The 25,900-nt window shown below is 53.1% G+C and overlaps 7 protein-coding genes across 7 annotated transcripts; 3 read left to right on the top strand and 4 right to left on the bottom strand.

Annotated features, from left to right (window-relative positions):
• Positions 1–1,643: 1,643 nt before the first annotated feature.
• Positions 1,644–3,428, top strand: NECHADRAFT_80474 (uncharacterized protein; the record flags this gene model as incomplete). Its single annotated transcript, XM_003051170.1, has 1 exon — positions 1,644–3,428. One exon carries the CDS (start codon positions 1,644–1,646, stop codon positions 3,426–3,428), a length of 1,785 nt encoding a protein of 594 aa, XP_003051216.1.
• A 1,134-nt stretch (positions 3,429–4,562) lies between these two features.
• On the bottom strand, positions 4,563–7,830 carry NECHADRAFT_104486 (uncharacterized protein). The gene is made up of 2 exons (XM_003050782.1): positions 5,111–7,830; positions 4,563–5,056 (listed from the first exon to the last, which is right to left on the bottom strand). Exons 1-2 carry the CDS (start codon positions 7,315–7,317, stop codon positions 5,023–5,025), a joined length of 2,241 nt encoding a protein of 746 aa, XP_003050828.1. The 5' UTR covers positions 7,318–7,830; the 3' UTR covers positions 4,563–5,022.
• A 3,025-nt stretch (positions 7,831–10,855) lies between these two features.
• On the bottom strand, positions 10,856–13,456 carry NECHADRAFT_80472 (uncharacterized protein; the record flags this gene model as incomplete). The annotated part of the gene is made up of 1 exon (XM_003050781.1): positions 10,856–13,456. The coding sequence occupies one exon, from the start codon at positions 13,454–13,456 to the stop codon at positions 10,856–10,858; it is 2,601 nt and encodes an 866-aa protein (XP_003050827.1).
• Positions 13,457–15,982: 2,526 nt separating this feature from the next.
• NECHADRAFT_41644 (uncharacterized protein) lies at positions 15,983–16,871 on the bottom strand (the record flags this gene model as incomplete). The annotated part of the gene is made up of 2 exons (XM_003050780.1): positions 15,983–16,553; positions 16,609–16,871. 2 exons carry the CDS (start codon positions 16,869–16,871, stop codon positions 15,983–15,985), a joined length of 834 nt encoding a protein of 277 aa, XP_003050826.1.
• Positions 16,872–17,887: 1,016 nt separating this feature from the next.
• NECHADRAFT_104485 (uncharacterized protein) lies at positions 17,888–20,168 on the top strand (the record flags this gene model as incomplete). Its single annotated transcript, XM_003051169.1, has 2 exons — positions 17,888–17,943; positions 18,657–20,168. 2 exons carry the CDS (start codon positions 17,888–17,890, stop codon positions 19,936–19,938), a joined length of 1,338 nt encoding a protein of 445 aa, XP_003051215.1. The 3' UTR covers positions 19,939–20,168.
• Positions 20,169–21,107: 939 nt separating this feature from the next.
• NECHADRAFT_80469 (uncharacterized protein) lies at positions 21,108–23,096 on the top strand (the record flags this gene model as incomplete). Its single annotated transcript, XM_003051168.1, has 2 exons — positions 21,108–21,152; positions 21,186–23,096. 2 exons carry the CDS (start codon positions 21,108–21,110, stop codon positions 23,094–23,096), a joined length of 1,956 nt encoding a protein of 651 aa, XP_003051214.1.
• A 383-nt stretch (positions 23,097–23,479) lies between these two features.
• NECHADRAFT_41236 (uncharacterized protein) lies at positions 23,480–25,053 on the bottom strand (the record flags this gene model as incomplete). The annotated part of the gene is made up of 3 exons (XM_003050779.1): positions 23,480–24,574; positions 24,626–24,841; positions 24,895–25,053. The coding sequence occupies 3 exons, from the start codon at positions 25,051–25,053 to the stop codon at positions 23,480–23,482; spliced, it is 1,470 nt and encodes a 489-aa protein (XP_003050825.1).
• Between the last annotated feature and the right edge of the window lie 847 nt (positions 25,054–25,900).

The raw sequence follows: 25,900 nt of genomic DNA, 5'->3' as shown, positions 1-25,900 counted from the left end.
TTAATATCCAACGGAAAGATTTACATTCTTAACAAGTGAGACAAAGGATGAAGAAATGGAATTTTTCCATTGTAAGTCGATCATTCTTTTTTAGTGGTGTTTTGGTGGAGTTGAGGATTTTTTTTTGACAGGGCGGGCCGGGGCGATCAGAGAAAGGAGGGGCACACACACACACACACACACATACAATCTCCAATGAATGGCATCAATTGATGTGATGCAATGCAATGCAACCTTGGCTATGTAGGGCCGTTTTTTGCTGCAAGGAACCAGGAGAAACAGGGCAGGGGTTTCTTTCTTTGAATTATTGTTTCTTGAAATAGATTTCATGTAGGGCCAGCTGAATGTTAAACAGCAAGTGACAGTATAGGGAATTCAATAGTCGATCAATTAATCCATCGATCACTCATCATCATCATCACCACTCTCACTCACTGATCAGATCTCAACTCACTCACCCGCTGTCACCCGCCAGCCAAAAAAAAAAAATGTCACATCATTCTCGTAACCGGCCCCAACTCAAAATCCTCCTCCGCCCCATACGCCCATCGGATGGATCGCCCTGGCCTGGCCTGGCCTGGCCTCGTCTCGCCTCCTCTCTCACTCACTCCTCAATCTTGACCCTCCCGTCCCATACTAACGTAGGTACACCCGTATATAGTTCAGGCCGTCGAGCGCCCTGGGTCTCGAGTGGCTTCGGGCATGCAAGGCAACCTGACCAAGAAGGCGCGCCAGCCCCCGTTACTATTCCCATGGGCGTCACCACCACACTTGACGTGCCTGAGTAAACTCTTTGTCCCCTTGACATGACTCCCAGTGTCTATGCTTTGACTTCAAAAACATTTCATCCATCAGGGGACACGGTTGCTGCGCACAGTGATCGTCCTTTTTTGTCCCTCCCCAGTAGACAAAGGGCGCAAATCAACTACCGTGACAAGAGAGCCGCTCCGTCAATGGAATGCTCCCTCATAGCCTCGTGCATTCCTCCCGCTGTCGCACTCAAATGTGCCCCCCTCCCCCAAGTAGCAACGGTCGTTGCTACGCCAGAGTGAATTCGTACCTCTCTTTGCGCCTGTCGTTATCGTCGTCGTCGCCCTCTCCTGATCCCTCTCATCGCCATCATCTCTGCCCAGCAACAACAACAAAGACATCAGACATCTCCCATCCTTGTTTTGGTCTCCCCGTGTCTCGCCGGTTCCTCTGGCGCCCGTTGTATACGCCGTCCGTTGCCCTGGCTCATCCATCCATTGCTCCATCGACTTGACTTTGGCCAGCCTGGTACCTATCATTTTCGCCCACACACGCCACGCCTTCCGAGGCCTCGTTCGCTTCCCGGCCGAGTTCTGTGTTGCTCGTCTCGAACTCTGTTTTCCTCTCTCCTGACTGGCTCACGCCTCTCGCCTCTCTCTTCCCGCTCTCTTCTCACTCTCACTCAAGAATCTCTTCTCATCCTGTTTGCCATCTTTTTGGCTCTCACCTCCTTCATGCCACCAACTTCGACTTCCATCTCGACTTCGACATCCCCGTCGCGTCCAACAACTCTCTTAGCCAGCCCTAGGTGACTCGCTTGGCTGACTCCTCCCCCATTGCCTCCTCATCCGCCCACTTCCACCAGCCCGGAGGATCAGCCGAGTAGGATACCAATGGCCTCCTGGACCCTTCCCTACCGGGTTGAGCCCGTCGACCGCGAACCGGGCTTCTACTGGCAGGATCTCGACGATGGCCCCAATGATGGTTCCAACGACTTATTTGGTCAGTTTATCAACTTCGACACCGACATCCCCTCCTCCGTGGCCGATCCTCACGGTCCCGATCCTGCCGTGCCCACTTTGCCGGCCAGCATCCTCGATCATCACGCCGAGTCCACCGCCTCATCCGGCGTGTCAACAACCGAAGATGAGTTCGACTTCTTCTCTTGTAGTTCCCAGGTCGACGCAACTATGCCATCTCAGCCCAGTTCATCTACCGCGCCCACTCTCTCTCATGAGATTGATCCACGGAGCCTCGCGCTTGCGAGCAGTGATGACTTCACCACCGATAAGCCCTCCCAGGTACCCCGGGTCTCCATGTCCGACCCAGCGCTGCCTCGAGTGGCAGGTATCTCACTACAGTACTCACCTGTGAAGCGAGAACCCGTCTCACAGCCATCTTCGCCGACGCCGCCCAACACCAACGTCAGGAAGCCCAACAAGTTTGTCAAGGCGCTCTCGTCCACTTTCCGCAAGGCTAGCAAGCTTCACAAGCCCAAAAAGCCCATCGTTATGGATCGCTCAGCCTCTCCGACCATGGACAATCCACCCCCGGCCTTGAGGCCGCAGCACCACGAATACGGCAACGGCAACGACGCGTTCCCACACTCTCCGACTGGGAGGCCGGACAACGCCCACTTCGTCCATGGAATCCTCGATGATCCTTTCAACGAGATACCCGCGCCGCCACCGGCCGACTCACTCCGGTTCTTCAGCAGCAACGGACTCCACACACCGGTCGAGTCCCCGGGAGTCAAGCCGGAGCATGGCAACTTTCCGCCCGAGATGGCCGGTCAAGCACACCAAGCGGCCTGGCAACACCAGCAACAGCCACATCCCCACCCACACTCGCACCAACAGCCAGCTCAGGGGCGCTCGCACCCTGTCGTCGTGGCGGGATCCGCGCCAGAGTCATGGGCGGCACACGAATACATGGCCCAGAACCCTCACCAGAGTGGGTGGTGGGATCTGAACCTGATCAGCCAGAACGGCGAGTATGTCGTGGTCGATCCGCAGCAACAGAAGAATGCAAACCTCAACATGGCCATGCACGCCCAGCACGCCGAGCTGCCATACGAGTACCAGGTCCACGACCCCAACGCCCCTGGGCTCATGATCCATATGCCACAGCCCCGAGCAGCTCCAGCTGCCGTCCACGACCTCACCCTCAACGCGCAGACCTACCTTCCTCCTCCACCTCCGATCCCACCAACGAACGCGACCTCTGAGCGCCATCGGCCACCAAGAGCCCCGTCATCCGGCGCCCGACACCTCTCATGCTCACCTATCCGCAAGACTCGTCAACCATCCGCATCTCCCACACCAGCAACAGCGCACTCGCGCCACAGCTCAAACGGATCAGTCAACTCAGCACGCAGCGCCTCAGGGCGAGGCATAGTTCCCGGGACTCCGACGGCGATGCGCAAGCAGCGACGATCGCGGGAGCCCAGCGGCAGCAGCGCAGGCGGGGGAGGTGAGATTGGCTTCGTCAACTTTACGCCTAACGACGGTAGCATCCTCATGACGGGCGTGGCTCCAAGTGGTAGCTCCAAGACAAAGGCGCGGCGAGAGCGCGAGGCCATGGAGCGACGGCGACGACTGAGCGAAGCGGCCATGAAGGCGGTTCAAGCGGCGGGCGGCGACGTTGACAAGTTGATGGAGCAAGGCTTTGCCTTTTAGCGATGCATGCTCCTCAACGGGTCGGTTCCTGCATAATGATCGACGTGGCCGCCGCCACTAACTGACGGTCAGCTCAGAGCTCAAGAACGTGTCCAAGAGACATGAAAATGAGAAAGTGAGAGACGACAAGACACAAATAATCAAAATGCTCACGCACAATCAAGTCGAGGAGGTTGGTTTGAAAGGCGCAAGAGTGGCAGGACCAGGCAATGTAATGCAATGCAGGGGTTGGGCGGTGAAACAATTTGCGACAACTTCCGTTTGGGAAAGGGCAGGTGCAAGTCAACACGAACGAACGGGAAATGGCGGGGGGCGTTAAACATCACATCCATCACGAGCCACTTCATCTTAGAAGTGGAGGGGGCCGACACAACCACAACCACAACACCAACACCAACAGTAGCGCTACACTATCACCTATGGCGCTGACTAGATACTTCTTCCTTTGTCCTCTTCTCTTCTTCCTTTCCTTCATCTCTCTTTCATATCCTTACTTCTTCCAACTTACTCTCTTGCTTCTCTCAACCATCAACTTTGTCAGAAGCATCACACCCTCTCACCTCTAGTCCTCCTCCTCATCCATTTCCTTTATCATCTACAACACAAACCACACCTCCCTCTATGGGATCAACTCAACATTTTCTTTTTGGTTTCGTCTTTTGCTTCAATATACCATTCTTGTATCAATACTCTTATACCACAAGACCTCCTGCAGTCTGCCCTTGTTCTTCTTCCCTCTAGCAGCACCGTCTTGTCCTTTTTTTGTTTCCTTGGTCAGTGTGTGTGCCGGCCCTCGTTTCTTCCATGGAGTAATCATTGTATTTGTAGGATCAGCCTAGGAATTGGGTTAGCTTTTAGCATTCATTGAGTTTCCTTCTTGTCCTTTCTGCGGTGGGCGTGAGTGAGTGAGTGTAGAGGGATACATCATTCGCTATCATGATCGATTCGATATTGGTCACAAGGTAGTTTGCTCAGATTCTTGCTACAGGATACAGTCATTGATATGACTCTTCCATAGGTTTTCATAGACAAAACAGCTCACACGATTCCATTTGTCCCATTACAAGACCAAGACTTGCCTTTAGTTGCCCATACTCAACAACCATCATTTGCTCAAGGTAGAGTAGACCAAGTATTGGAATATTTTTGTATTGGCCAAGACAATGACCGAGCTGCTATGCTATGCTTCCCAGCCGCCACAGCCATGTCTTGACTACATCGTCCTCCTCGGATATCGAAAATCAGCTGGTTGGTCTGAGCCAACTCAGTCCAGCTGTACAAACATGTTCCCCCGTTACTTGTCCCTTCCCGATATGGTTTATATACACAAAGCAAATACTCGTACTGAGCTCAAAGATTTCGATATTCGCCAACGCCAAGTCTCGTCGCAGACGCCGTCGTCATGCTTTCGATAAAAAAAGCCATCCAAAGATAAAAGAAAACACGGTCTTGGCGTGGTCGTGTGTTGCTGATTATCAGGGTCTACCATAGTCGTGACCCAAGAAAATCGCGTGAATGCAAAGTCTACCCAACAAGGGCGCAGACGATATAGCCCTTGGTCAAAAATAGGTATGCGCTCCTGGCATTATATCAATTAGTGATCATAGCCGGCACCTCGCTGCCATGGGCTGTATTGAATTAGCATATGATGTCTACAAGTCGCAGAGGCTGTTTAGACTCACCTGGCGTTGTTCTGTGATCGGTATCCGCCCGGGCTAGAGTTGTTGTTTGACCGTTGCTGAACGAGCGGTGACCCCTGCTGCTGGTAAGGGCTAGGGGAAGCAGAGCGGAAGGGGCTCTGGGGCCGTCCATCGGCAGGGAAGAGAGGCATCGAGGGGTTCACTGGGGACCGGGGAGGAGCATCACCTCGGTGGAACGAGGACTGGGACTGGTTGTTCATCTCAGCTCGCCTCCGAAGGCTCTCGGAAGACATGGAATCCTCCTCGTCAAGGTCGAGGTGCTTGTTGTAACCCGTCTTGTCACCTCGAGCGGTGGCCGCAAGAGCATCGAGCTCAGTAGTGGTGTTGAGCTGGGTCTGAGACTTCATGAAAGAAGCACGATCATCGGCCATAAACTGGTATCGCGCATCGGGGTTCTTTCGGAAGAAAACAATGGTGGTCGACACGAGAAGCATGAGAAGAAGAATGAGGGCGAAAGCTGCGTTGAGGACAAAGAGAATGACACCCACAACACCAACGACGATCTTGGGCAGGCCAAATACGTTGGAGAAGATGAGAAGGAAAATTGCGTTAATAAAGTTGATGGCACCAATGGCAATGTTGAACGAGTTGGTCGGCTTGTCCATCCAGGGTCGGAGAACCGAAGCGCCAATCAAGTAACCAACTTCAATGATAATGAAGCCAATGGCCTGAGCGACGCTGTTCTTCTGGGACAGTGCCACAAACATCGACTTGATCAGGGTGTAGATCAGAATAGGAACGATGAAGTAGTAGGCAGAGGCTCGGAACTGGACGTAGAGGAAACCCCACTTGTTGAGGGCCTGGGGATCCGAGAAGAGGATGTAGGCCGGGTTGCGGTGCATGGCGACGGAGCGGCGAGCGATGCGGATAACCTTGCTGGCGCCCCAGGCGAGACTGAAGACCATGCCAAAGAGGAAGAAGACGGCCAGGACAACTTCGGCCGGCGAGTCGCGCTGGGTAAACTCCCAAAGGCAGAGAATAGTCATCTGGGGGAAACCAATCAGGGTCAGGCGGAACAAAACACCCTTGAGGATGGTGAGCCAGCCGTTGCGGAAGTCCATGAACTTGTCCTTGGACATCCAGTTCTGGCGAACGCAGAGCTCCAGGATGCCCTTGAAGGCGGCCAAGGCCAGGAACGTGATGACAACAAAGGCGCAAAAGAAGGTGAGACCTGTCATGAACAGGTTTGTCGACTCGATCTTGGCCTTGAAGGCGACACGCTGAATACCGTAGACAGTATATGTGCCATCATCGTTCTGGATGTTTCCACGCTTTGCGAGGTCGACAACGGCTCGGGGCATCATAGCCGCACCGCGCTTGAAAAGATCGACGCTAGTTGAGGCAAGTTGCAGGCTTCGCTTCTGAACTTCAACCGAAATCGAGCCAACGGTGTAGAGGATGGATTCGGGGGTACCGCCAGTGGCTCTCTGGTACCAAGTGAAAATATCCTGCATAAATCCGACCTTGATAATACCCATAGACCACTGGAAGTCCTGAGTCCAAGAAGAGACAATTGGGGGAAGTCCAACGCTGGTAAGACCGAGAATGGCCTGCGCCTGGAAATAACCGAAAAGTGAGAGAGAGTTGGAAGCGACGTGAGCAGCCGTGTTAGCGTGACCGACACCCGATACAATGGCAGAGGCGACAAGTCCCAATCCAGCAATAATGGCTGTCGCCCACTTGACACCCACGAGATCGACTGTCTTTCCATTGGAAAAGTCGGCTTCCACGCAGGCGACAGGCTCTCTCGTGTCGCTCCTGTTGACGTAAACACGGACGGTGGCATCGAGATCGGGAACGCTGTAGGCGATTCCAGGAACTTGCTTGAGGCTCTCCTTGTCAACAGGGAGGTTGAACTTGAAGGGAATCTTGCCAGAGACCATGGGGCAGAGACCGGGAAGGTTGTTGGTGCAAGGATCAAACTCCCTCTGGAGGAACTGGTAGCCGTACGCGGACAGTCGAATGTCAAAGACGACCTTGCCTTGGATGGACGAAGTGGCAGCGGCGACAACTCTTGCGGAACCGTTGTTTGGCGTCAAGGTGACCTGGAACATACTGGCACTGAAACCGTTCTCCTTCTGACAGGCGTTGAGAGAGTTGGAATAGAGCACCTTCTCACCAGACACGGGCGCCGCCAGGGCGGCTACTGAGGCGAGAACCGCCAACGGTTTCATTATACAAGACCACATTGTTATGGCCAATTCTGATGCTCCTCAATCGGTGGTCTGGCGATGGTTGGTAGATCAGCCAGTCGGGCGTTGTTGTCGTAAGGGGATCGTAAAGGCGCACAGGGGGCCTGTTGTCGTCGGTCGGGTCGCGCTCAGAAACAGGGCCGTAAAGACTGCCGACGAGAGTCGTTCGAATAATGGAGTCGAAAAACAAGGAAGCGGACTAAAAAATCGGAAGGCTGGTCTGATCGGGAGAGGCGGCGCTTGTTTTGCGTTTTCCAGGAGGCGTGACGTGGTTCTAGACGGCGGACTTGCAAGCGAGAGAGAGCGACGACCGCGTGGAACGACTGGAAGAGCGGACGGAGAATTACGAAACGGAACAAGACGAAGAGAAGGAGAAGTAAAGTAAAGTCGAGAGAGAAAAACTAGCGAACGGCCGAGGCGAGAAATCGTCTCCGAGACGAGGCGTGGCTGGAAAGCGTCGTCGTCGATAGGGTTGGGTTTTTCCCGTTTGTCGCTGTTCGATGATGAATGAGATGGGTTTGCGTGTGTGGGGGGGGGAAGGAGGATGGGAAGGAAGAGGCACCGGCAGCAGCGAAAGCGAACTGGAACTGGAACTGGAAGCGTCAGCAACTGGAAGGGAAGGAGGCAGGAGGGAGGGAGGAGGTACTAATTGATTGGCGCCGACGGTGGAAGAAGGTACCCAACAGGTAATGATTGCGCTTGAGGTACGTAGGTACATCCAAGGTAGGTACGTGTGCGTCGGGTGCGTCGCCTGCCCGTGCAGGGGGTGGAAGATGGGGACCAGAAGCAGGGGCTGGGAGAGACCGGATTGGCTTGGCCGTGTCTTGTGTTCTGCAGTGTGATAGGGGAGGAAGACAAGGGCGATTAATGGCCCAGTAATTTTTTTTCTGGCCAAGGGAAAGGATTGGGTTCTTTTTCTTTACTCTAGGGCGGACCGTCACTGGTTGCGCTGAATTCATGCCAACATTAGATCACTATAGTTCCAGATCATGAGCTGGGCTACTTTCTGTGTGGTCACGGGCACCTCAATCACCCACCGGCGGCAATACAAGATGGGGCCACAAACGCCAAATTTACCCATGGATCTCAGTCAGCAAAGCAGAAAAAAAGATGATGATCCATCCGTCGTATCGAGGACAATCCGTATTCACTCAACAACACCCAAGAAAACCAAAAACGACCTTGTACCGCTGCTAGCATGTCTTGGACGCTGTTCCCCCCCTAGCGCGAGAAATCAGCGGGCTGTGCAGGTACCTGGAATGCAGGCCAGCCGCTGGGCACAAGGACAAGTCAAGGGGCTCCCCCCCGGGGCAAGGGTGACGACTTGGATCTCGTATACGCTCTAACAAGAGGTACCTGGTGGATACCTGTCACCTCTCGGTGCAGGGAAAAGACCGCGGGAAAGCCCCTTGGCGAGCGAGCACCACGTACGAAATCGGCAGTCTGGAGATTGCTCAGCGGATGTTTCGGGTTTGGCAGACGCTGGAAAGAGGTCAGAGGATTGTAAGAGATCTCTCAAGGATCCATGAATAGATGGGTTTCTCTCATAGTGCAAATCTACTACTGTACCTACAAAGGAGTTGCGGTGACAACAACAACAACAACAACTCTAACAAGGACGCACAGAACTTGGCAATAACAATGGCTGGGCTGGGCTGCAGTTCGGGGAGGGCGGGCTGAGTGGCTTTCTTCCAAGGCGCTGCAACAACAACAACAACAGCAACAACAACGACATCATTCACATCGACTGTTGATCCATGATGCACCAAGATGCCCGACCACGGCAACCGGCCTCTGACATTTCCGGTTTTGGGCTGCTGGCGACCAAGTCTACTGCATGCCGCGTCGAATAGTGGCCATGCTATCGTTGGCTGTGGGCTGCCAGAGAATCTTGGTTTTTCCCTCCCCGACCTCTTTGTGTCAACGACTCTGGTCAGATGGTCTTCAGCCAAGGCTGGGCGCATGCTCGGCAATCACCAAAGATGTTGTTTTTACTACTGCTTCTTGTCTCCCAAAGCATACGGATGTCACCTCGTCATCCTGTCACAGGTTTTCCTGTCTAATTTACGAGACCCAGCAAATCCACGCAACCACCGCGAGTTGGAGGCTTGCACAGCCCCCCTCTCTCCCTCCAACGCTGCCGAAGCCCGAAAGGTCACACTAGGGGGCGGCCCCCCTTGCTCGCTCCCTCAGGTCAGTCGAAAAGAAAACCCAAGAGACGGTACGGTATGCCCAGACAATGACCAAGCGAACCCGTCGTATCAAAGTAAGATGAATATTCGCTTGGTAATGAAGGTCAAGATGCGAAAATGGGTGAGTTAGAGGAGGCTGTGCAGGAGGTAATACGCGTGCTTGAGGGAGTATTCGTGTTGGACCTCCTCGTGCACTGTTGTTGCCACTAACAACATCAATACGAACTCGTCGGCGTAGCCGCAGAAGAAGCTTTGTCGTGAGCTCGACAACCAACTATAGAAAGAGTATACGGAGTACTGCGTAGTAGGAGGAATGCAATCAGCCTTTGTCTGTGAGATGAAAGGTCTCACTTATAGAAAACGGCTCAGTCACTCATCCGGCTCTACCGAGTTCTCAACTCGTAGCCATCCACAATAGTAACAGAGACAAATACAATGCACCGTTGCATTCTGACAGTGGCGCCTAGCACTCGTGTAATCGGCAGCCGTTGCCCTGATGATCCCCAATTGAGTTCAACAGTTGTTAAACTTACAACGTCACCCTCAAAAGATTCATCATCTCGTTCGTTAGAACATTCCAAAAACTCGTGGCCTCCCCCCCCCTCCTTTCCCCCACCAATATGCAAACCCGCCCTTCACAGCCTCAAAATCCAGGGGTAAGATTTCCCCTCGCATAACTCGCCGTAGCCAATTAGATCAAGACAATACCGCGCAAAAGGAATGTTTCGCACTTTTTTCTCTTTCGTCTTGTACGGTGGAAGGAGATTAAGCTCGTCAGGGGTTGGTTCTTCTCGCTGACATGCATCTCACCTGAGATGGCCGACGATTACTGCGGTGAGCAAACAATGTCCCGCTCTCTAGTGACGCGACTCTCCACTGGGCGAACGTCACTGAGAGAATCGTCGGGCATGTGAATGGACCGTCGACGAATCTCAAACATGACGGGGCATGGACGCGTCAACTCGAAACCCACTCATCGTCCAAAGATGCCATGTGTGATCGACACGAGTCCCCATCAATCTTGCAGATTTTGCACGTGTCGCTGGAAAAGGGCTCGAATTGATTCTTCATCTCTTTTTGACTCCGGCTTAGCATGATCCGAGTCTCACCGTAGGTTAGTTTCGTCCACCACGTTTCAAGACTCTTTGCATGGCAAAAGGCACCGCTCGCGTCACATGCACTACAACACCCAGGGTATCAGAGCATGAAATATGTCAATGCCAAACATCTAGTCCAATCCCAGTGGTCCAAGTATAAATGCAGTAAAATCCCTGTCCATAATAGATCCATGTAATAATATGATATCCGTTCCTTCATAGTCATAAATGGCCCATGCCCCCATTCTATAGCACATCCCATTGAGCGTTCCACGGGTTGTTCATGGTCGTGTAGTCCACGCCGTGCTTGTATGAGCTCGTTAGTTCCTCCTGATCCACACCGCAGTGCGTCTGTCCATCACGCCCAGTGAACCAGCCCAAGCCATATGTCTTGCCGTCGTCTAACCTCTTTGCCATCTCCGTGTTGTTGAGCTTGGCCGTCCCCACAAAGTTGTACAACATCTTGCTCTGGTGGATAAAGGCAAGAATCGATGCGATCGTGTTGGGTTGTCGTGGCAGGAAGGGATGTCGTCGTCGGAAGAAGACTATGGTCGCCACGACAAACATGTAGAGCAGCATGAAGACCGTGAGTCCGAGGGTCAGGTAGAATGACCGTACAGTCTCCTGGCCAGAATTGAGCCCGTCTTCTTCTTCCTCTTTCGAGTGGCCCTTGACAAGGTCTTTTATTCCCTTGTAACCCACGATGAAGTCCTGTCCATCAACCGTAGCAAGACTTGTAACCAAAATAGTCAAGAACTCAGCCATGACGGTTCCGAATCCAACCATAAAGACCAGAAAGTGGCCGTTCAGGAGAGCGCGCAGAGGCATGTAGGCAAAGGGCAAGGCCGTGTAGTCGAGCGTGAGCGTCTTCGAGTGAGCGCGACGCTTTGAGAGGATGTAGTAAGGTTCCATCATGCGCACCGCCGTCTCCATGGCGCCCCAGCTCATCTTGAGCATGACAGCAAGAGCTGTCACCGCCCAGGCAGCCTTGTCCGTGATAATGCGGGCAGGAGTAAAGAGGAAGGTCGGGATGAAGCCTGCAAAGAGCAGTAGTCCAATGATGAAGGGGATGCTGCCGATCGGTCGCAGCATCACCGGGTGCGGGTGTTCAGAAAGATGTGCGCCGTCGTCTTGCTCACGGTCAGCCTCCAACTTGGCGCTACTTCCCTGGTACGGCGCGAGAGACGAGTTCCTGAGCATATATCGACGGCGCTTCAGCTTATGGTGAATATCCTTGTGCTTGGCCGTGTCCATGTCCTTGAAATCCATCAGGATATGGCTCACGACAGCCATGCCTGCGAGACCAGCGATGCCTCTCACATCAGACAGGAGACCTGACCGTCGTGACTGCAACACGAACAGTAGACCACACCCAAGAACCGCGTTAACAGCCAGGGTTCCTGTCAGAAGCCGGGACCAAATTTCATGAACGAAAATCTCCTTCTCCTCATCCGGACGATCCATGCGCTGGCTACGATCGGGTCTCAACACGATAGAAGCAGCGGCAAAGGTAGGTACCAGCGACACGGCAAATGTCGAGGCAATCGATGATAGTGCCACCGCATAGTGGCCCAGTCTAAGGGCGCGGAATGGCCTCCAGAAGCTGAAGCTGGTGACATAGTCGGCATTAATCGACTTGGAAGCCAAGGCTCCCTCAGGCTTGGACAGCTGATAAAAGGCCTCCAGACGACGGACTTCAAAGTCGGTAAACTGCCAGAACACGCCGTATGCGACAGCACACAGTGTCGGCAGGAACTTGACGGCAAAGTAAAGCCAAGCGTCCAGGTCGTTTGGCGACTTGAATTGGATGATGGGCTTTTTGCCAAATTTTTGAAAGAGGACCTCCTGGAGAACTGCCAGCGCAATTGAGAGCAGAACGAGCAGCAGGAGATATGGCCATCGCATGGAGATGGGCTTCCAATTCGGTTGGGGGTAGAAGATCTCCGTCTTGGTCTCCTTCTTGACCGGGAACGTTGAGCGACGCATGTCGTCCACATCGGCCAGGGTGTTGAGTCCCTCCATGCTGCTCAGATCAGCTCCTGGCCCCTCCTCCTCCAAGATGACCTCGATAACCTCGCCCTTTCGGTTGGCCTCATCCTGCCCTCTCTGCCGAATCTCATCAGCTCGACCAGACCCGACGCGCCGTGAAAATGAGCGCGAAATACTGCGCTGGACCATAGTAGGCGTGGACAAGAGATCAGCATCTCGCACTTTGATGTCGGGCTGGATGCCTTGACCCAGTCCTCCGGTCAACATTCCGCTGGCCTCCTTGGCTTGCAATTTCTTCATAAATTCCTCATCGTGAGAAGTCATGGGCCCCAGTGCGGCCGTCAAGTCGAAACCAGGTGAAACGTCGTCTTCCTCAGCGATCGGGTCGTAGCGGGCCGACGTGCCCATAGGAGCCGCGCTCTGCAGCAGCGACAGGTCGTAGGCCTCATCGTGAGTCTCCTCGGGGATGGATTGTCCCAGGGCATTGCCATAGCTGGGCATTCGCTTGGCCTTGGAAGGGAATCTCGAGGGCGGGGGACCAGCAGCCGAGACGGGCGCATAAGAGCCCCCGGCCCCGTTGTAGCCGAACGACGCGGACCATCCAGATCCTGGAGAGTATGAGTGGCCTCCATATTCTTGCTCGGGAGGGCTTGGGTTTCCAGCAAAGGAGTCGAGCGAGACCATAGATTCGCGACCGTGGAGCTGAGGTTGATCATAGGGATTGTCGTCGGCATAGACAGTCATGGCTGAGACGCGATGACTGAGGTGAGGTTGGTTCGTCGCGGGTCTCCGCGTGATGCCCTGGTAGGAGTCGTAGGACGTATAGGGCTGTCTGCCCGCTTCATCATGATATGCCATGTTGCGCGAACCTCAACATTGTCAAGAGAGAAATACGTTCAAAACTCGAACTGCCGGCGAGCAAAGGCCAGACCAGCTCCGTTGTCGCAAAGCCTGGTCGCCTGGGGAGCAATGGATCGCTGGGGTCGTAGGCGGGGCAGCAGCTGGGACGGGAGGCGGCAGCGGTAGACGCGTTTGAAAGGGCACCTCAGTTTGAGCGCGGGTATCAGCAGATGAACAGGTGCAAGTGCACAGCAATTGAAGCCAGTGGGAGAACGAGCGACAAAGGTTGAAACGAACGAGCGAGCGAACGACTGATAGGAAAGGGCTGAGCTGAGCTGAGCTGAAAGTTGATGGAGGAGGAATGGAGGAGAATTTCCTCATCCAGAACCAGAATCAGAACCAGGACAGTCCAGGCCAAGCCGTAGGTAGGTCCCGACGGGTTCAGCCATGAGCAAAAGAAGGGGAGGCATATTCATGGGACCCCCCTTGCCAACGCAGCGCAGCGCAACGCAACGCACCTCAGATGGCCCAAAGGTAAGCCAGCCAAGGCTTCCAGCCCCCAAAGATCCAACTACTGTAGAGCCCTTCGCTTACGGCTGCTTAAAGTGAACTGGATTAACGCCATAGGGCTGTTTTTCCGGGGTGTGCTCCCCACTGTGACTCGGGCCTCGACTCAAAAAAGTCAAGGGGGTAGGGTCAGGCTTCGCACTTTAGGTGGGCGTCGGATAGATTCCAGCTCGCACCCGTTTAAGGTTGGGTTTCTTCAACTCCCGTGCCGTTGCCAACCACGAGGGGTTTTTTTCCTTCCTTCTCATTGACTCTTCGTGGGACAAGGGCATCTGCCGAGAAGGGGGGGAGGTCGTCTCCCTGGAGGCTTGTCAATAGCGCGCCGCCTCCAACCCCGTTCAGGACTTCTGAGCGCCTCAAACGCCGGCCGCCTGGTCCTGAATCGTTCAGGGATGGTCCCCAAGGCTCGATAGGGCTGGGCATCTCACGGTCTCGTTGGCTCTGGGTTCCATGCGGCGCTTGCCCAACAGCCACGAGGGCCCAATCGCTGAAGAGGAAGGGAAGGGAAGGGAAAAGAGCCTCTTCTCGGGCGGCCTCCCTGTTCTCTTTCGATACTTTTTCCTCGTCACCGTCCTCCTGCGGACCAGAGAGACGGTGAGAGCGTCTCACGCTCAAGGGAATCCGCCTCGTCAAGCGCCTCTCATCAGCCACCGGGGAGCTCCATTGTCTTGCCGATGGACAGATTTTAGAGTTTTGCAACCGTTGTTCTCCCTTGTGAAGCAGGCGTAAATCCTTGGTCGTGTGCCCATGTCTAGGTAGACATTCACGGTGATCGTGATGGACCTGTTGATGCAGTGCAACCACACACACAATGAACCATGTGCACATTCTGGGATCATGCCCTCCCGCCTGGACGGTATTCCAAGACACGTTGGCAACCTTTCAAACCCCCGCCCGTCTTCCATTTCGAGGTCATCACCCTCCCTCCCACTTCCCAGAGCTGAGTGGAATCGTCCATCACCCATGGAACCGGGTGGCGATGGCCTGCATGAAGGCCTGTTTTGTGTGCGGCCCCCATCCTTTGGTTCCATATATAGCACGGCACGCAGCTTGCATGCCTTCCCCCGATAAACTCGCAAAGGATTTGCCCCGTTTGCCGATTTTGACATGGTCGCCGCGCGTCAATTCCTTCGCGGCTGTTCAAGTTCCGAGAGTTCGGGCTTACTGACGACTTCTGTGGTTCTATATTCCTCATGTCGGCTCTCACGGCAGCAACAATTCGTCAGCCAGTATCAATTCGACATCTGATACGGGTTTCTGCTGTAGGTCATTGACATATGTTCCGTATTCGCTCACCAATAGATGCGTGCTTACTTTCTCCTTGGTTGTGGTTCTAATTCTCCATCCAAAGTTGAATGACGCGCCATACCCTACACCGACGCTCACGATAGTCTTGGGAAACAGGGGTCGCAAAACATTGCCATTTATGACTATTTAGGTAAAGTTGATGAGAATATCTTCTCGTGTTTTAGCCGCCGTCATCACACTGTCCGAAAATTACGGAAATAATCGAGTTTAGATAGCCGAGTGTTAATCATGGCTCAATGTGAAATTGACCCAAGAGCAATAGTGAGAACAAGAAACCCTCAAGACAAGGTGATCGACGACTTCACCAGAGAATAACAGACGAGTTATTGTGATATACATATTCATATTTTCTTACGGTCATAGTGAGATTATCTTCATTGTTCGATAGTAAGTATCGAGCCAAGTGAGTGACATTGTGTCTTCCCACTCTAGTGGTCTAATAATAAAAAATGGCACACCGTGAGTTGATGCCCGCTGATACGCGTTCAAGACCCCATTATCCAAACTGGATATTAGACGCGCTGTGTGCCTGCCCCGAATGATGCTGTGATACCGACAGTCTAACGAGTAACCGACTCTATCTATCTCGTGTCGCTCATGCCATTGAAATCAATCACCTGCGCCAACCCGCCAAACCAAAACGACAAAATTCTTGACCTGTTGCGTTGCCTAGGACGACGCTTGGTGACTCCTTCGCTGACGGACAAAGTTGGGAAGAGACATTCTCTGCCTGTTCTCCTGCATTGGGCGTGGGCTTTCCGTCGAGGCCTGTCTTCGGTCCGGCTTGCAGCAGCATCCCATGGCGGCGTGGAGCAAAAAGGCCACATCGGTAAAGATGGCGGCGATCCACATAAAGGCAAACATCTTGACTCCAATGTTGGCTCGGATGTTGAGCTGGTCCTGGGCCGTCAGGGCGACCTTGGCTGCGATGCTGATGACTGTCGCGATGATGGCGGCGACAGAGACAAAGATGGAGGCGATGGCGGCGAGGAGGGTCAGAAGCAGACTGAACCAGCGGGTGCGGATGACGAGAAGGCTGGCGAAGATGAGGACGAAGTTGACGCTGATGCCTCCCATGAAGAAGGCATACATGATCTTGGAGCCCATCTTGAGGAGGTTGAGGACGGTGACGGCCTGGGAGGGGAGAGCGATCTGGGCGCCGGCGAGGAGTTCGCTGATCATGATCTCGACGGGGTTGAACCAGTAGAATTGCTTAGGCTCGGAGCAAAATGTAACACCTCTGTGTCTATATCAGTACTTGGGTCTATGATATAAGATAAGATCGTGGCACGCACTCGTCAAGGTACCCCTCGCAAAAGTTCCATAGTCCAACCTGATAAAAGTCATGGAGACCGAGACTTCGCGCGACAGAGTTGAGCAGGTTGGAGTTTTCGACCGAGATGGGAATGACTTGCGACACGTCGAGCTGGAAGAAGTATATGTCGTTGAGGGTCGAGTTGATATGCGTGTTGCCGATAATGACGAGGATTAGGAAGGGGATCGAGAGGAAGTAGAGGGTGCTGGCGGCAACGGCCGTGTTGCGCCTGTGTTGAGCCATGGTGAAGAGTTATCTTTGAGTATGGCACCGAGTTGAATATGGTAATCGGGTTGAATATGGTGTCGTGGCTGGGAATGTGTCGTGGGACGTCGCAAGGGAGAGCTACTAGAGAGCTTCGTTGGTGGTTGGCGATGACCTCTCTCGGAGAAGGAGATAAAAAACAGAAACAAGACAAGACCAGGAAACAAGAATTGAAACAAACAGAAACAACAAGAAGCGAAAAGTGAGCGAGTGGTAGGGTAGACTAGACTTTCCCCCAGAGAAGAGAAAAAGAAAACGACTAACAAAAGGAAACTGATGATGTGTGTTGAAAGCTTGAAAGTTGGCGTCGATCATAGGGGACCACCATTTGGAGAAAAAAGCTGGAGCTAGCTGTGCCGGCCCGTGGAGCTTTGTCGTCATGGGCGCGAAAATCCCAATTCCAGGCCCATCCAGGCTAAGGCCCAGTGCCCATCGACCCAGGATCTGACACCCTTCAACAGCTGAGGCTTGCCGCCTGCCGGTCAAGGATCATGAGGATGGGTCCATTGGGTCCATGCCAAGGGATAGTAAACTGACCTTTTAGAGGGCGGTAGGCACGCACGCCAAAGCTTGCTCACCCCTGAGAATCCATTACCTCTATTGATAGGGGCATTCTTGATGAGACACAAACAGCCGCCCGTAAAGACCTAAACCAGGGCATGGGACGATACTACACTCAAGACCCCTAGAAGCGCCTGTTTGAGTGGCTTAGACCTGGCCCTTTGTCCTGCTATTGGATTCCTGACCCGGCAAGCCTGAGCTTCAGGTGAAAGTGCCGATGAACCGGCTTGGGGCCACCGCACCGTAGGGCCGCTCGCTGCGGCCAACGTGCTGACGCGTTAATACGGGAAGCGCCCAAGACATTTGGAGACTGATTGATTCATGACTCTTCTTCCAATGGCCCAATTGTCTGTGTCAGTCAATCCAAGAATAATCCTCCGTAGCCGCTGTCTCGTCTCTTGACTACTGCTGTAGCTAAAAGGCAATGTTATGTCATGGCGGGTTTGGCGCCGCATCATCACCACGACAGCCAAGTTTTTTTTTCATTATCGTACTACTCATACCCATCATTAGCTTCCTTTCTCCCTTATATCCTTCACCTCTTCTTTTCCAATACTTCTAAGGACTAAAAAGAGAGCCAAGCAAGGCAGTGCCAGTGCCAATCTTGGTCAAAACAAGTCTCATTTCGCCCCGGTCTCGTCTGTGTTGCCTTGCCAGCTTGGCTTCCCGTCCGTCCTTTTTTTTACCCACTATTTTTTTCTCCTTCCAAGGCTTTTCATCTTCCCTGCTTCTTTCGTCTGTCGATACCTGCAGGTGGCTCCCTGATATTGGGACTGGTGTTTACTAGACAAGGATCGAGGCATAACCCACCGCGGATCACATTAGATCTTGTCGTTTCGAGAGCTTGGCTTCTCTCTTCTTCATTCTGATCTTCGTCTGATCTTCATCCGCGTATTCACACACTTTTTTATTTTCGCTTTCGTGGCGCCGTCACGCTGGCTTTGACGTTGGCCACGCTCTTCCCCTGTGTGACCCTTTCTCCTGCAGCTAGGAAGCCACCGACGTCCATCCATCCATCATATCAACCGTCACGTCGCACCACGTCTACCGCATCGAATCTCGTTAAACTGCATAGACTTTAACGACATATCAAGGACTGCATCTCGCAGTTTCTTGCACCTCAGTCTCTCAGGGATCCCTCGCTGAGTCATCATCCATCATGAAGCTCCATCACCCAGCTTTCCTGTTGGCCCTCGCCTCCAGTGTAGCAGCCCAGTCGATCGAGCTATCAGCCACATCAGACCTCACCTTTGTTGAGGGCACGAGGACAGCCAGACTCACCAAGCAGACCGCTCCTCCCACTGGCGCCTACACTACATACGCCTCTAAGATCACGCTCCGAGGGTCCAGTAACACCGAGGACGATGGCTTCACTAGCACACTTACCGGCCTGTTTCCTACTACAGACATCACTACCGCAACCAACTTGACCGACACCGAGACAGGCACCGCGACAACCAATGGCACTGAGACGGCAACATCGACCACAACCAAGGCAAAGCCCACAAACACTCAGGCCTGCAACAACTATGTCGAGCTGTGCAAGCGCAAGTACAGCAACATTACCATGATCGGCTGCCACAACTCGCCATTTGTGAGACCTGGAAACTCAGGCTCTAACCAGGAGCTCGACGTCACGACTCAGCTTAACGACGGCGTGCGCTTCATCCAGGCCCAGATCCAGTGGCCCAGTAACTCGTCGGTGCCGCACTTCTGTCACTCATCGTGCGATCTGCTTGACGCCGGTCCCATCACCCAATGGCTCACAACGGTCCGTGAATGGGTCGATACACACCCCTACGATGTCGTCACCATCCTCCTCGGAAACGGCAACTACTCTCACCCGGATCTTTACGTCCCGTACATTGAGCAGTCAGGTATCACCAAATATGTCTACAGGGCTCCATACCTTCCCATGGCCCTGGACGACTGGCCGACCCTGGAGGAGTTGATTATCCACGGAAAGCGAGTCATCATGTTTATCGACTACGTCTCCGACCAGAAGAAGTACCCTTGGCTGCTCGACGAGTTCACACAGATGTGGGAGACGCCCTTTGACCCTCTGGACCGCAAGTTCCCCTGCACGGTGCAGCGCCCCCCGAACCTGAGCGACAAGTCTGCCAAGAACCGTCTGTACCTGATGAACCATAACCTTAATGCCGAGTTCAATGTCTTTGGCGCCGAGATCCTCGTTCCCGCCGTGGCCCTGCTCAATGAAACCAACAACGTCACGGGTTACGGCAGTTTGGGTTTGGCAGCTAACAACTGCCGCTCTGACTGGGGCCGAGCACCCAACATTCTCAACGTCGACTACTACAACTACGGAGGTTTCCCCGGCTCCGTCTTTGAGGTGGCGGCCCAGATGAACAACGTGACCTACGACCGCGGCAGCTGCTGCGGCACCACGAGTTCGGCGTCTCTGACCCAGGCCGTTTCATGGACCGGTCTGCTGGCGGCTCTCCTGTCGGCGTATCTCATGCTGTAGGCGTTTCTTTTTTCTTGAATCCATTAGACATTGGACATTAGCGTTTGAATTTTGAAATAGACTGGGTTGGCATACACAGCATGGCATCCGGCGTACAGTGAGTGACACGCCGGTCGAACCTTGGTTGTCCTTGCCTGAGGGGAACTATAAGGTAGAACAAAAAAGATCTAGTATCTTGATTAAATTGTAATCTTATTTTCATGCATTGGTGTAAATTTAGTTCCAAGTTTACAGAAGTGTTGGATCTTTGCCGTTCTGTTGACCTCTGTGAATGGCTTTCACTTCACTCGAGCCAAACTCACTCCCCGATGGAAAGTATTTTGCTTGAGCACGAGATGGAATAAACAAAGCAACCCTTGCTTAACAGGAATAATTGAGTTCCAACCTCTCCTGTTGGTCCGGTAACCTGGGGCTGTGTATTGACTGTTCAAGACGTTGGGGCTGGATGGGTCAATCGGCATCTTGGTTGTTAAAGTTGAGTGCGGAAAAGTTCTCTCTGTTGCATATGAAAGAGGCCTTATTTCCCCGGTTGTCTGAGTGATGTAGCATTGGGTTTGATATCAACGTTGTGTAAAAAACCATATTCACCGTTGTGACCGATAAGGGGTATCTACAAGAGGACAAGTCGCTTGATGAAGAATGCCATGTTTTCCTCCCGATGAGAGAGAGAGAATTAGAATACAGGCTTATACATTTGTCATGGCGTTGCAATCTCGACTACGTGGATATGGAATTGGGATATCGACCTGGCCAACATGTTAGAAGCGCCCTGGAGATCAAGTGAGCGAGTATTGAAAACTTGGATCGCCATCCTTTTCCCCTGATACCCCTTCTTAACCTTGTTTGCCTGAATTTTGACTCATACTTCTCTATCAAGGCCACCATCTCAGTTATGCTTTGCTGTCTAAAATCTTGCATCGTGAAGAAACGTCGAGAATACACCCCAACGTTAAAAAATCAGAGAATACATTGAGAACTCTAATGGCCCTTTGAAATAAGTAACTGCCCTCCCTCCCCTTGTGTTTGTTTTCATCTTCTCTCTTTCATCATTCCAGAACGACAGCTTACTATCAACAACTTCACAGCTACTTGCTACTCAACTCATCTTTCTCGCTCCTGCGAACACACACTTTTACTTGCACATCAAATCTGTCAAAATGGTATTCACCATGACAGCAAGGGCTACGGCCCTTCTTCTTACTCTCCCCTCGGTCGTAAGTGGCCTCCCAATCCTACCCCCACCTCAGGTAAACATCACCCTCCCAGAGGGCATACCTCATTCAGCGGCTTTGCCCATCACCCCTGGCCTCGAGTATCTCCTCGGGCCAGACGTTCCTCACATCAACGACCCGAGCATAGTTCTCACCCCTGAAACCAACCTCTACAACTCCACCACGTTGCCCAAGGGGAACTCTTGGATCAAGGGGATGCTCCAGCGTCTTGGCCTTGGCGACTTTTCCTCTACCAAGCCCGCCAACAATAGCAATACAACACAACTCGGCCAGTCGGGAAAGAAGCACTCCAAGAGAGGTGTTCCGAAATGGCAGGAATTGTATGAGGATTGGCAGAACCTTGTCATCCCTAAACTCGTCCCGGACTCAAACGACAACTGGCCGGCTGAGATCACCCTCATCAACGCCACCCCTTACCGCTGGCGCAAGGGTTACTCGCACTCGTGGAATATGATCTCTTGGGACCTCAACTGGCCCAAGTACATAGACCCCGGCCAGACCGTCCGCGTCACCAGCTCTGTCGAAAGCTGGGCTCCTTGGGATGCCGCTGGCGAGGTCGTCTACCACGTCGAGGGTGTCTCCAAGCCTGCATCCTTTGAGATCAGGCGACGACCCCCTGTGAAAAAGGACCACGTCTTCGGGGGTGATCTCCCCAAGGAACTCACAGTGCGTTACCTGGAGAACTTTGAGACATTCAATACTCCAAAGCACTCGATCAAGAAGATTGCGTGGTCCGACTTTCCCTCAAGCTGCCATTGGGTCCTCGCTGGAAAGGAGGGTGACTTTCTCGCCGTCGACGACATCGGCCCAGGCTGGATGTCGGAGAAGATAGACCAGATCGGGCAGATCCCTCTTCGTGAGCTCTCCATTCCTCGGTCTCATCATGCCGGCATGTACAAGATGAACCAGCTTTTTGGCATGGGTACCCTGTTCAACACTCTCACCCAGTATAGGGACTTGACCTTTCAGCTGAAAGAGGGCGGTGTCCGGGTCATTGATATTCGTCCTTTTCTCAACTACGGCAAGAATGGCTACGAAACATGGGAGTCTCATGGTTCAATCTTTGCCGGTTCGTGGCACGGCGGACTTGGTGTGACGCTTCAGGATATGATCAAGCAGGTCAACGCCTTTAACGAAAAGTACCCAGGAGAACTCATCATCTGGGACATCCACCCCAATCAGGCTCTTGTCCGTCGACCTGATGGCAAGGTTGAGCAAATGAGCGAGGGTGACCGTGCTATCATGTACAAGGAGTTCAGGAGGCTCAAGCATCGCGTTGAAGTCCCTGACCATGGAGACCTCACCCAGTGGCCCCTGGAGCAGTTTGTCGCCAACAAGACATCAGGAGTCCTCATCCGAACTCGCCGTGAGTGGAGGAACGACCAGTCATTTCCTGGAGGCTCCGAGGGCTTCGTCACCGAGACCAACTTCCCCGTTTACCACATCTGGGCCAACAGGGCGGAAACCCCAGCACTCGCCGCGGTCACGATCAAGGATCTCAAGGAGCGCAAGACCAAGCGCACCTCAACCCTCTACTTTGCCGACTGGATCCTCACCCAGCGGGGCTGGGACGTGGCTGTTGGCACTAAATTCATCGCCGAGATGGCGCTCACAACCTACAAGGCCATGTTCTACGAGCTCTGGGAAGCCCTGACGATGGAGCGATACCCCAACTGGATCGCCACAGACGGCATCCGCTCTAGCGAGGCCAAGTCTTTCGTCATGACCCTCAACCACTGCTTTGCTGGCCAGAGGTGTGGCAAGATCGAGCCGAGCAAGAAGCGCAGGATTGCACCTGATCATGAACTGGGATTCTATCCCACCGTGGGATGGGTGGACGAACTGGTGGAGCTTGAGAAGATCGAAAAGGCAAAGGAACACGAAGTGTTGGGAAAGAAGATGAAGAAGGGGAAGAAGAGGCAATAAACTTGTCGAGATGAGGAGGATGTTCTAGATTGGTCATTGGTTTTGTTTCTTTCTCTAGATTGTTGGGTGTTTGCGAGGATAGATATATCCATTAGCATGGGCAATGGCGCTTTGTTACTTCACTTAGATGGCTATAGACAAGGATGACTGGAGAAACAGTACCTGGATAGCAATGGAATTACCCTTGAGATCCTAATCAGCCATGTCTTCATTTCCCGTGACTCATGTATAGGTAGGCGACTCTAGGCCGGCCTCACCTTGCCTCTCTTCTAATCTGATGCACTTCTGCGCTAATGATATCGCTACATGAAATCGTTGACACCCCTGAGCGCCGGGAAGCCTCTCTCCACCAATTCACGGTCGGGACCGCACCCAGCGGTGTCCTAACCATGGGCCATGATGCCCGTCATGAGGTCCTCATCCTCTATCTGAGAATCGAACCCAACCCCTGGATCAGCCTCCTTATCCGCCCTCTTCTGCTCCCTGGCTACGTGCCGCACGTACTCTCTGCTAGAGCCGAGGCGCTCGTTTGTCGTCTTGTACTGCTTGCCAAGGATCTCGATGTTGTGGTGTCTCTGGGCGATCTCTTGCGCAAATGCCTCCTCCGTCATAGACTCGCTGTCGTCGTGGAAGAGGAGGTAGCTATCATCACCGCTGCTTCCAAGCTGGAGCTCGCCCTTTAGCAGCCCTGACTCGATCATGTCACGCACGAGCTTTGTCGCATCCTCATTATCCTTGAGAATCTCACCTGTCTCGGCACTAAGCGTCACTTGACGGAGTTGAGAAATGGATACTTGCTTGTAAATGTCGCGGAGCTTGATGATCTGCCACTTCGGGTACGCAGCCACCACCTCTGCCACCAGCGTCGTATTGCCGTCATCCTCCCAGACCTTCTGGTTGCTCTCCACCTCAATCTTTAGTTGCCCGACGTTTATAGTGGGGAACTGGGCGGCGACATTTCGATATGCCGTTCCCAGCGCGCTATAGGCGTTCTTGGCGGGTAGTGGAGTGTATGCGGGAACATCTGAGGCTTCTCCATCCTTCAAAAGGCTGACGAGCAGCCACTTTTTGTACGCCTCGTCCATCATCTTGCTAACACCCTTGTCCTTTGAAGGGTGTGTGATGGCACGTTCCAGAGCCCGTTGGGCGTTGGTCCAATCCTTTCGTGAAATGTAGCACAGCCCACTCGCGAGGTTGTACTCTAGCACAGTTGCGCTCCGGATCTGATCAGTCAGGCCTGTTTCGGTAGAGATGTATGAGGTGGGAGCCAGAGTGTTATCGCAAAGAAGTCTCGAGTCCTTTTGACCGGCCATGCCAGGGTAAAAGGTGATATCGCGATCAAGCACCTTGAGGGCCGGCTCGATCCATGATGAGTGGTAGGCGCACTTGACCAATGTTAGGTGAGTAGATGTGAACATGCTCCCGGTTGGGTCGATTCGCAGTAGAGCTGTGGCAATCGCTTCTACGGAAACAAGTGGCTGTCATGAGATTAGTACCTAGTGGTCATGGTCGGCGAAGGGACTACATACTGTGAATAGTCTGCCCGTCGCAACATGCTCGAGAAGTCTCCGAAGCATCGAACCAACATATCGAACCTGAACAGGATTGAAATTGAGTAGGAATCGAAGTGTTTCGTCGAGGAGTGAGGTCTTGTCGATGCCTGGCGTAGTGGTCGATAGCTCTAGCGACAAGTTGAGGATGGCGAGGAAGGAGATGGAGTCGGTAGCGGGATCAAGCCTCTGAAGCTCTGCATCAGCATACTGCAAGAATGTCTCAAAGACGGGGCTCTCACCTCGACGATTTGGCGAGCGTTGGTGCTGATGAGCTGCCGCTGAGACGTCACCAATCGGTTAACAGCCACGATATGGTCCTTGATGGCAAGATCGAGCTGCTTGTTGGAGTGAGCGGCAGCTTGAGCTGGCGCGAAATTCGTCAAGGTTTCCCACAAAGAGTCCATCCTGAAAAGAGGGCGTCTATTCGCGTGGTGTGAAGGAGGAGGAGTTGGTCGAAGATCGGAGGTTGGGGAGTGGATGCTGATTCGGTGCCTTGGATTATTTCCTCCTCGTCATGCTAAGGTCACGAACCCACAAGCTCTTGAACGTGGCGAAATGGGTATTACGGCTCTTGTTTTGTGTGAAAAACAGCTGCGCAGAAAATGAGAACGTGAGAAAAGTGAGCTTTGTTGGTTGGTGAAGATGCAAGGCAGCACTCATGAGAGCATGTAGTTCCGCTGGTCGTTGGTGGGGTGGTGACGGTGGGGAGATCAGCCGGAGATCAGCCGTGGGAAGTGCTTATCGTATGATCCCTGCTCACCGAGATAAGGAAATAATGCCCCTCCAAATCGCGGGGTCACCGAGATAGCTTCGCTTTTGGGTCTGAACATTTACCTGACAACATCTGTACCTGGAACAAAAAAAGTCATGAGGCTTTCCCATTCTTTTAATACCAAATCATTTCTGTCAAACGAAACTGTCAATATCTACGAGCACTGGAGTCTGGATAGTACCAAGGTCATTTCAGGAGGCAGCTAGCAAACGTGTCCGCTGACAGTGCTCGATATAACTTAGAGATCTGGGGTTGCCCGGGTACCAGAAACTGAGGCTGGCCTTTCCTCTCTATTTTCTGGATCTTGCCCTTGGCTTAGTTTCCTCAAACAAGTACTAACGCCCACACCCCAAAGGCTACACCACTCACAAGATCCTCCAGGCACCTAGGTTGCTCCTACAAGGCTTGGGCACGGTTACGCATGGCATCCTGTACCAAGATGCTGACCTTGGGCATCAAGAGACTCCCTGTGCCACAGC

Source organism: Fusarium vanettenii, assembly GCF_000151355.1.
Source record: "Fusarium vanettenii 77-13-4 chromosome 5 genomic scaffold NECHAsca_5_chr5_3_0, whole genome shotgun sequence".
Classification (NCBI taxonomy): domain Eukaryota; kingdom Fungi; phylum Ascomycota; class Sordariomycetes; order Hypocreales; family Nectriaceae; genus Fusarium; species Fusarium vanettenii.
Note: the sequence above shows the minus strand (reverse complement) of the source record. Positions and strands in the feature narration are given on the sequence as shown.